Consider the following 11,483-nt stretch of genomic DNA (forward strand, 5'->3'; position numbering starts at 1 on the left):
CCTGTAAAATAAGCTCCTGTCCCGTCCCCTATCAGACCAGAACACACCATGGAGCTGACATGGCTACATCTCTGAGCGCCGGGCTGCAGAGTCGCCCTCTGCACTGCAAACACCCCTGTAGACTCTAGTGTGTGTGTGTGTGTGTGTGTGTGTGTGTGCGTGTGTTTGTGTGTGTGAATGCAGTTGTCTTAGCAGATGGTATCCCAATGGCCTGTTAGAGGCTAGGATACCACTTTGTAAATACTTTGTTTATTTTGACATTATGCTCTTTCGGAGAAGGAGGTAGCATGTCTAACGGTTACCGGACTCTAACACATGGACATGCCGTGACAGTCACTGTCCTTTGAAATGGACTCCCTATTCCCCCGTGATACGGATAGGTCGAAGACGATTGTTCATTTCTGACCCATAAAGGACATGTCAAGCCGTGTCAGTGCTTTGACGGTCATGTCTAACGGTTACCGTACTTTGTCACAGCACCTGAATGATCTGAAGAAGGAGAACTTCAGCCTCAAGCTCCGCATCTACTTCCTGGAGGAGAGGATACAGCAGAAGTACGAGGAGAGCAGTGAGGATGTCTATCGTACGGTGAGTTGGGCACCTCTTTTTATGCATGAGTAAATGTCTAAAAATGAATGGGACTACATAGGGGTGTTGGGAGAGGCTCTTAAGGGGCCAAGGGTCATTTCACTATCAACTTAATGATCAAAAATCATTAATTTAGCTTTGTTGAGGGATTTGACTCTGAGTAGGTAATCAAAAGAGTTATTTGTGCCTCATGTCATAGAAGTTGACTGTTATAATGAAAGTACACAGGTTTGTTGTCTTGAAGAGTTGCTTTACAGAGCCACTTTCACTGTTTGTTGACCCAGCTGTCACACTGATGTGGTTTAAGTGATCGGACCTGCCATGTGTTTGTTTTACAAAGTGTATGTTTTTTAAATATGGCTGCCCTGTGAGGGACTACACATTAGCTAGCTCTGTGCAGAGGAACTTATATTTGATGCAGTGGTGTGTGTACCTAGCTGACAACTGTCCAGCAGGACCTCTGTTTTGCTGTGCATTGTTTTCATTATACTGGGATTTGTGAAGATGTTATGCTCTGGAGTTACACAATGTACATAGTTTTGCCTCACAGCCCAGAGATACTTAAATAGACAACACTACAACTCTGGCTATATAGAGACCCAATGAGATACATTCATGGCAGCATGTGTGTGAGCCGTTAGCAGAGCTGGATATTGATCCTCTTGCTTTTTTGGTCCAGACCATAATGTGTCGTAAGATCACGTATCAAAAATGTTAAAGTACTGAAAGTTGGGCCACTAACTCAATCTTTAGTACCACAGCAGTCTATGGTCTCAATTCATCTTATTTGGAAGATTTAGTAATAAATTAATTCTACTTAGTGAGGTGTACAGGTGTGTATTTTAAACAAGGAAGGCACTGATTGGTATTGGTATAAGGAGAGAAGAATTTTGATTGGAGCGTCCTTGCGTTTATCAAATACTTCCTGATTTAAATTTCAAAATGTTCATTTTAAATTGTATTTTTATCCAGGTTAAGTCCCTGTGTGGCTCGCTTTTATTCCTTGCTGCACTAGCTATGACAAGGCAAGGCAGCGGTTGATGCACATTGTGGAAATGTTGTATTTGAAAAGGGTAAAAAAGGGTAGAAAAGACCAGTGGGGGTCGTATGCTGTACAGATTCTAAAGCCTTCAGCGGAATAGTTACTCTTTAATCAATCAGTAAGAATAAAACAATGTCAGCACTCCCTTCTTTTGCTACTACCAGTTTTTTTTAAATGAGTTTGAAAGTTCATTCTTTACCCTGGTAATAATAGTCTAACAAATTAATATTAGTTAGCAACAGCCCCTGAAAATCTGGTTGTTGCTGACCTCTAGTAGTTTAGCTTCTCGACATGATGCAGTGATGTAGAGGTGTAATCCAGGGTGTGTGAGTCCGCTGTGACATCACTGTGGGAGGTCGTTACATGTGCACACTTCTGACCACACCCGCTATGTGATTTTGAAACTTTCAACCAGAGAGAGTAATAAAACACTAGTTTTCAACTTAGTTTTATAGGGCCAGTATGTGGAATTTAGGGGGATCTATTAGCAGAAATTGAATAGAATATTTATAACTTTTTTTTACTGCATAATAACCTCAAACTAAGAATTGTTGTTTTCGTTAGCTTTGAATGAGCCCTTCATATCTACTTAGGGAGCAGGTACTCTCCACAGAGTCTGCCATGTTGCACCACCTAGAGTAATGATGTTTGGGAATAAGATGTAAGTGACATTCACAGTTAATGTTGCTGGTGTTGCTGGCACTCACCGCAAAGACGTGGCCCAAGTCCTGCAATAAAACTGAGGTGGCACAACATCCAGGACCAAGATGTAAACGGTCTCTATAACTGCATGAGAGAAATGATAAGGAATTGTTAAGCAAAACAGACATTTAACAACAGTTGATCAATCTAATGAAATCTGAAAGGAAGAAAAAACTAAATCAATACATGTTCAAAATCGGATAACAATAACATTATTAACAGTTATGGTTGGCTCTTGGTGCTGTGCACAATTCACACACACTTTAATTAAATCTGCCAACTGTATCAACGGTTGAACAATGTTGCCTTAAAGAAATAACAAACTGTTGAGAATTTCAATGTCTTACCTCGCTATCCAATGCTGAAAAATATTTTATCTGTGGAAATGCAATCAGGTTTATTAATTTTTCCATAGTTTACTTGGATGAAGGTCCGTGTATATCTCTTCACTTTGCCCCTGCTGTTAATAATGTGACTGTAGAATGTAGAACACTGTACTGTTATTGACTGTAGAATGTCACAATGGACCAGAATGCAACAGTTCCATCTGTGGAACTGCAGAGCATTCTATATCCATACATCCACACCACTCTCTCACACATACACAGATTAATATGCATTAAACCAAACATTTTCTTACCTGCGGATGCTATAAGTTTGTATTTATTTTAATTTGAATCTATGCTTCACAAATCTGCACCAAAATAGACAATTTTTGAGTCTGTCACAGAATACAATCGTTTGCTACCATAGCCCTCACTATTTCTTACTTTTAAATGTTAGCATTTTAAGCAAAATTTGGGTATTTGGGGCTACTATTTAATCTACTTATACTCAAAATCTATTTCTACAGTGATAGTGTAAATCTCAGCTGTATCCACTGATCCAGACTCATCAGAACAGACTGTGATACATTCTGCTTATTGTGTTATTAAAATTTTAACCTTGACTACAGAATTGAACTTTTCATCACCTGCTGAACAGTGGGTCAAAAGTTAGGCTAGGCAAAAATCTTATTGTTTACTGGTGTTATGTTATTCTTGCCCAGGGGTTTATTTGAAAAGCAGCTTCTGTAATCAAATTTACTTTAAGTATTGATTTCAAGTAAGAATAAACCTACAATCCAGATGTCAAACCTCAACCAAAAATTGACCTTTTTTTAAATTCAGACCCAAATATTGTGCCATTTTTCATTCATCTTCATGTGTGTGTGTCTCATTTCTAAGTATATGTCAATATCTGTAGGCTTCTGCAGTCTGTTGGTCTCTAGGTGTGCGTCCATCTGTGCCACTCTGTGCGTGCGAAGTGTGCATCTACAATAAGGTGACCCGGTTCAGCTGTCGTCTGTTTACACGAGCCAGCCGACATTTAAAACTCGACTCTGATCATCAACAAGTCTTTGAGCAAAACTGTTTGATCCAGCCACACAAGACCTGAGCGTCCTGCAACTTATCCTCCACAATTACTGCATACCAGCAGTGATTGAGTAAACTGATCCCACGTCATCTGAAGGGATTTTAATCCTTGTGCTTCACAATCTCTCACTCTGTGCAGCTGAAGGATAATCACTGTTTTATTGGAGACTAAATCTTTGTTCCATAGCTGTTATCTGACCTGAGCTGCTCATTGCTCTGTTGACTGAGTTTCGTGTCAGTGTCAGTGTTCCCATCCTCCGAAGCATTTCAGTGTAATACAGTACAGAAGAGGTGTGTTGGTCCTGGGCACATACTGATCTCTCTCTGAGCTCCAGGGACTCTATTTATAGAGCAGGCTTGAGTGCAATGATTTATTTATTACATGCACTCATGAGTGAGTGTCCATATGACAAAACTCGTGCATTATAACACGTTTGAGTGTGTTTGTATGTTTCTCTGCACCATATGGTTTGAGTGTGTTTGTATGTTTCTCTGCACCATATGGTTTGTTTCACTGGTGTACTTTTTTTTTTTAGCATTTCAATTAATTTGTGCCATGCAGTTCATTTACACCCTGTAAAATGTAGAGATTTATTTGATATGAATTGTATTAAATATAGAGCTGACCAGATTATTCGAGAAATTGATCGAGAAAAAATTAATTATCAGCCATTTTCTAATAACTAATCATTCATTTTTTAAACAACAATACCAACATATTCCTTACTTACAGCTTCTCCGTTGAAAGGATTTTATGCTTTTCTTCATCTGATGGGATTGAAAATTGAATATCTTTGAATTTAGATTTTTCAGTATTTTATAACATCTTATAGACAAAACTAATAATCGATTAAAAAAAAAATCAATCAGCAGATCAAATCATGTAAATAACCATATTTATCATCTGGAACTGAAAAAGCGTATTTCACTTTTTTAATTAATGTAAATAAAGTGATGCTACGAGAGCATACAGGGTTTAGTATGCAATATGCAAAATGAGCAGCTTCATCCACAGACGAATTGAGAGTAAAATATAATATCTGTCAGTAAGTGATCAGTCACAATGTTGCAGGTGTGTTTGGTTTATGAGGGACACTCCTGTCAGTGTTTTGACGTGCACCACCCCCTCCTCTTGCACAGTTTGGTTATTAGGGGATCTGTTGCTGAGGGCCGGCAGGCCAAGAGGGGCCATAATAGCAGCTGGTGCACTGTGATGGTTGTCTATATATAGAGCTGTTTCAAGATGGGAAAATGTCTCTCTTACCGTAAGACACGCTGTTGACACACACAAACACACACACAGGAATACGTGTTCCTCTGGCTTGTGTGTGCCATTTATTTATTATTATTAGAGCATTTAGCTGAATCATTTACAGTCATTAGCTTTGCAGAGCACATGTTTGGTCATGTGATGCATAAGTTAGTTGCTGCTGCATTACTTCACTGCACAGTCGAGTTCTTGAGAGATTAATTAGTCCAAAGAAAATTAATTATAATTTTTGAGCCTTGTCCTTAAAGAGCCTTAAATAAACCGGAAAAAAATATATGAAAGCTTTTAAAACATGTTAAACATCCAATAGTTATTAGAGTTATTGTTAAAAAACATAAAAAACACAATGCTGCACATTCACTCTTAGATTAATACAGAAATAATCATTAATAAAATCTGAAGCTTTTCTACTTTTTCTAAAGACAACCTCATGCCCCTTAGAATCAATTTCTGCTGTCCTGTATAGTTTTACAACTTTCATTACACTTACTATAATCTTAAGAAAAAAAAAAGTTTTCTTTTTGTATTATTTTTGCAAAAAAAACGTAACGTTAAATCACCTAAATGCGTGTGTTGATCACTCATTGTGCCTCTCAGGAAAATGTTAATGTGTAGGTTTCAGGCTGTAGCCCGGCTCTCTGTGAGTGTTAAGGACATACAGCTCTCTGGCAGGGACAGGGGAAGGTCAACAGACTTGGACATGCGTCCAACAGACACTAAAACTTTTCTGAAACAGGAAGAGAGAAAGAACAAGGGAGGAGTGGAGAGACAGACAAATCAAGATGACGGACAAGAGATAGTGGACTATCTGTTGAGATGAACGCGTGCCTAGCTGTAGTGATAAAACCAGCTATCTGATGAGTCCAGCAGACAGACAGACAGATAAACTGTCCTCTTGCGTCTCTCTAAGGTCAGAACTTAAAGAATGAGCCCCACCGATCCTGCTGTTTAAATCCTCTGTCCCCCAGTGTAAGAGCCCTGATTGGCCCTGAAATGTCCCCTGTGGACTCCAGCAGGTAAACAAGCTGTGGAGTTTAGTCTTTGGCCCCGAAGGTGAATATCTGAGCTGCCCTGAATTCACCGGCTCTAAATATACCAGCAATGACAGTACCGTCACATGTTTTTTTAAATACAGAATCTGTATCTGAGCAGGCACACTCTACACAAGGTTATGAGATCTTTTTTATTGATGAGTCAAGTGTGCAATATATCTCAAAATGATATTGTAACTTGTCCTTTTTCATGTAATTGTATGAAATTACAGTATTTATAGAATAAATGTATCTGTTGGATCTGTTTTGCCCATATTGGCAGGTTTTGATTACTTTAACAGGAATATTATATTTATTGGCCACCATCCACTGTCACTGATACTACTGTATAATTACAAATTGTCAATTATCTGTTGCACGATTTAACGCTGATGTTGGAGGAGATGGTGTTTGATGATGTGTAATGACCGATTAACTCATGACCAATAACTGACCTACTACTACTTTCATCTGTTGCAGAACATCGAGCTGAAGGTGGAAGTAGAGAGCTTGAAGCAGGAGCTCCAGGAGAAACAGCAGCTTTTGGACAAAGCACTGTAAGTTTTCAGTTTTTTTATCATAATGATTTATTAATGTGCGACCCTAACTTTAATAAACTAAGATTCCCCAGTTTGTAAGTGTGAATGTTGGTGTCAAAACAACTAATTATCTACAGATACATTACACCATAGAGATCTTAACTGAGAAGTCAAAATGACACTGTACAGTCTAGTTTTATTCAGAGAACCTTCATCAACAGCCTGTGTAACATTATGGGATCTAATTAGTTTAATTTAGTTCTTTGGTCACATGTACTTTGATTAATACGGTACATAGTGCGTTCTGGTGGGCAGACACAAGTTGCTACATCGCCTACAAGCTTGATTTACTTTCAGGCTTTGATAAAAAATATGAATCCTCTATAATGCTGTGTGTAAGATGTGTTGGAGTGTGTGTGTGTGTGTGTGTGTGTGTGTGTGTGTGTGTGTGTGTGTGTGTGTGTGTGTGTGTGTGTGTGTGTGTGTGTGTGTGTGTGTGTGTGTGTGTGCACCTCCATCTATGGGTGTTGGCTCCATCGCCCTGTCTTAACTTTGGCAACACCTCATATCGCGAACAGCTCAGATGTCATGCAGCAGCTGAAAGAGATAACACACACACACACACACGCACATTAAGGACACACAGAAGCCTTCATCGATAGGCAAATAAGACCCAAAACTTAAACCCCTCTGACATGTTACAAAAGTCTTGTTTAGGATTATTGTTGACAAGCTGTAACAACTGCTGGTTTTCTAAATGTGACATGATGATGAGGAAGACGGCCCTTTAACCAGGGGACTCATCAGAATTGTCTCAGGTGATTATATGTATACCGGTAGCTCAAGACAAGGAATACCAGTTAAGGACAATAGTTTGTCCCTTTTTTATACAGTTGATTTGTTAAAACACATGTCTGGGCTTCTCTTGCTCCAGGATGGAACTTGAACCTTCTGCTGGAGTTTGGTTGATTTCAAGTGCAATGTATTCAAGGGTGGTGGTCTTTTTTGGTTGTAAGCATGGTGTTATTTCAGTTCACATTCTGTATGTCTTATACTTCACAGCTGTCGGCCTGCATTACTGCTGAATTGTCAGAGATGCTGCTTGAAGGTCGTGGTTGTTGACTTTTAAATTGGTATAGTTTATTATTGGCCAATTGTTGTTGCTCTTGGAAAGGATGAATTGGTTTGTATTACTGATCTCTATTTTTGTGACCATAGTCACTCCCTCTCTTTACTTTCTGTAGTATTGTTACAGTCTGACCAACACTTCATGCCTGAGCGTCACATTTTTAAGCCCAGTATTATCTGAGAGTGTCTTGACTCCCCTTAACTTGAAGCCTTAGGAACATTCATTGGTAGTTTAAGTTGTTTGTATTGTTGACAGACCAGGATTACTGACATCTCACAGAAGGTCTTGTCCACTACAAATAAAGGACACTTGTCAAGGAGACAGAGATTTGCATTACTCAGACTGGTTCAAAATATCCCAGCTATTTGAGCATGCGGTGGACAGAGTTAAAAACGTATGTAAGGAGGGTCCAGGGCAGGACTCATGGCGACAGAGTGGCGTGTGCCATTCTGGGTGCAGAATTTTGGGATGGCGTCACTGACTGACTAAGTGATATAGACAGATGCCGGCACAGGAGGGGTTAGGGGAACACTTACAACATACACTTAAAGATTGTGTGACCCAACTAACCATGACAATAAAAGCTTACACCGTGTGGAAAAGGTGTTGGGTCTCCCATGAGCAACGTAGCAAACAGGAGAGTGATGACATCTTTTGTCATGGCTCTGAATCATGTTTTTAAACCGAGCTGATTTGTGCTGTTATTAATTTTGACTTGCCATTTTCCGTGTTGAACAGCACAACAGCAGAGAGCTTGACCAATCACAATGAGGCAGAGCTGCAGAGACGATGTCGGGAGAGACAGCAGGAAATCGACCACATGGAGCAAGTGCTCGAGACTAAGATTCAGCTCCTTCAGGAGGTTCGTCTGCTCACACCCACAGCTGGTTGAACTAAAATCATAACGTTTACAAATCATAACTGTGTATACGTGTATTTCCAGGAGGCCCAGCTAGCACGCAGCGAGGCGGAGCGGATGGCCTCGCTGGCTGGATCGCACTCCCACGCCTCCCTCCTCTCTCTAGACACCCCCATGGAGGACATCCAAGAGGACGAGAGGCCTCTGAGCATCCTGTCCCCATCCAACACCAACAAAGACAGGTACAAAACATTAAGAAATCTCCTCAACCACCACTTATATCAAACAAACCAAATCCACCTCCCTGTCTCACTGGCATGTCCTCTGTCTTTGTTCAGGTTAATAGAGGAGCTGACTAAAGAACTTTGCTCCAAGGAGGCATTTATCACAGAGCTGAGCGGAGAGAAGACGACTCTCACACTCAGGGTCGGGGAGCTGGAGGGACAAGTTGAGGAGCTGTCTTCATCTCTGCTGCAGAAGGACAAGGATGTGGACGTATGTAGACATTGTATTCTTATTTTTAATGACGCCTAACATCCAAGAAACTCTTATGAGTCTAAGCAAATGGACACCCAAAAAAGCAAATGTTGTAACCCTTTAGTGAATGTGTTTCTATCAGCTAGTCATCCCTAAAGTATTTTATTCAATCCCTGCATGATGTATACAAGACTTCTAATATTACTGCATTCCTTTTGGACCACCATGTCTCCTCTGGCCAGACTTCTATTCTAGAAAGAGGCTCCTGAAGCAGCACATGTGACATTCCTAAAACTTATTTGAACAGCTATTCATGTAGGTCACCAGAACTATTTGCCCGCACAAACTGCTACTTAAACAAACCCTCACACTGCAGGGACACATGTAAGATAAGATAAACCTGTATTGATCCCCAGCGGGAGAAATTCAGGATTCTTGTGTGCAAGTATACTCCCATAAAGGATGATGTCATCTAGAGTAATCAAACTATTCTGTGAAGGTTTATTCGTTCACTCTCCTGTTTCCTTACTGTTTCCTTAATCTTAAGATTGATTTAAATGTTCATTTTTTTAATTCTCAGATTTGAACATACAGTAAGTTAATACTCTGTCTCCATTCTTACAGTTTTATCAAGAGGAACTTGGTCGAGAGAGGCTGCGCATCGAACAGGAGATGCAGGTATGTGGAGCTCTGTATCTTTATGTATGTGGGTTCATTAGTCTTCACATGTTATAATAGAGTTCTCCACTAAGTGTCAGAACAGCATCACAGTTCTCTCTGAATGTCAGACCGACTCTGCCTCCTTATGGAGAAGTGAAATATTGCATTCCACACAGGAGATAAAATGGACACATATTTGAACCTTTTTGTACATTTTTACAAGTATTTAAGACATTTAAGAATTTGTAATATTACCAGTTACTTGAGAGGTTGTGGTACAAAACAAACAAACTATACCAAAGTTTGAATAATTGTTTCCTCATTTTGCCAAAAGCAAAAGGGCAGTATGAAAGGCCGTCTCTGCAGAATGTTTTGTGCAGAAATAAACCTAATAAAAGTAATACAACTGCTCTCTTTAATACAATGTCTTAGCTAAAAATAAGTAAACATCAAGTGAAACATCCTGTGGTGAGCTGAAACTTTGCTGTTCTTTGTGCAATCCAACCCTGAATGTTTCATCACCGGCAGTGGCTGATCAACAACATAGATATGTGTTGGTGAACTTTCCTCTAAAATGAACAAACAGTTAGTCTTAGTCTTGTAATGCTGCAATGGATGGAGCATCATGTAAGACTGCCTGTAAAAGATCTTACAAAGGGTTTATCTCAGCACACAAAGTGCCAGAGTCCCATTACATTTACAGGCTTTAGCTGCACTGACATCCCCAAGGACACATTTCTCTCCTGATCCTGTCTAATGTCTTAACTGGAGGGGGACCATTACCTTGATGTGAGCTCCCTCTGCATAGAGGGAGTCTTTGCCATTAATTTGCACTTCTATTAATCAATAATCATAACCTTAGTCTGCTTTATTATTCACCGTTCTTGTGCTGTGCAGTGTTGCTTCATGTTATTTGGCCTGAATGCATCACACTTTTGTTGTTGGGTGAGGTGTTTTAACTTGTAAATCAGTTGTGAATGAAGGATGCAAATGTACTCGCTGGGCAGGTTCTCTGCTCAGATTTCACACGAGATGAATGTGCGCATAAACATTTCTGCGTGTGAGTGTTAGTGTGTACGGAAAAAAAAATCAAACAAAGCACTGTAGTGATGGACGACAACACTGTATGTGCAAAACATTTAGTCACTAAGGGAACAGTGGGGCAGTGTCTTAGAGTGTGACAAGTAATGTACATATGATATGTAACATTGTATCCGAGTTTTTATATGGATAAGAAAGGACATAGCCTTAATATGAGCACAACAAGGAGAGGATGTTTGTTTTTGTGAGAGCTGAATTTAAACTACCATTGTGTTGTGGGTTTTGGGGTCAATGCAGAGGACATTTAAAACTGGAGGTGACAGTTATTTGTTGGTTGTGTGTATGTGTGAACACAAATGAGACGGCATATAGAATACAAGAAACTGTACAACATAATGATTCAATATTATCCAATACACCAAAAGACATTTTTTTTAATTTTAAGAATTAAAGGAAACACTGTTACAGGTTAATTATGTCTAAAACAAAAATGGCCATATGTTGTAACTTTTATACTGCGGGTAAATTATTCTAAATGTGGCCCACAATTATATTTATTAGCAATTTATGTTCTGCATCAGTGACAGAACCTGTTAATACAGCAGCATTTGCATCTTCTCACAGAGATCATGTGAGGATCAGTAACTGGGGTCTTGTTTGTGAGTGTGTGTTTGTGTGTGTGTGTGTGTGTGTGTGTGTGTGTACATTCCCATGAGGCGCCTTCTTTCAC

The 11,483-nt window shown here is 39.6% G+C and overlaps 1 protein-coding gene across 1 annotated transcript in view; it reads left to right on the forward strand.

Moving 5' to 3' along the window:
• Positions 1-447: 447 nt before the first annotated feature.
• LOC129089352 (myomegalin-like) overlaps positions 448-11,483 on the forward strand; it is an 11,479-nt gene continuing 443 nt past the window's right edge. The window contains exons 1-6 of the mRNA XM_054596765.1: positions 448-588; positions 6,529-6,605; positions 8,455-8,578; positions 8,660-8,817; positions 8,914-9,070; positions 9,677-9,730. Of these exons, the coding sequence (XP_054452740.1) occupies positions 448-588; positions 6,529-6,605; positions 8,455-8,578; positions 8,660-8,817; positions 8,914-9,070; positions 9,677-9,730 (711 nt within the window). The remainder of the gene's footprint in view (positions 589-6,528; positions 6,606-8,454; positions 8,579-8,659; positions 8,818-8,913; positions 9,071-9,676; positions 9,731-11,483) is intronic.

Source organism: Anoplopoma fimbria, chromosome 3, assembly GCF_027596085.1.
Source record: "Anoplopoma fimbria isolate UVic2021 breed Golden Eagle Sablefish chromosome 3, Afim_UVic_2022, whole genome shotgun sequence".
NCBI classification, from domain to species: domain Eukaryota; kingdom Metazoa; phylum Chordata; class Actinopteri; order Perciformes; family Anoplopomatidae; genus Anoplopoma; species Anoplopoma fimbria.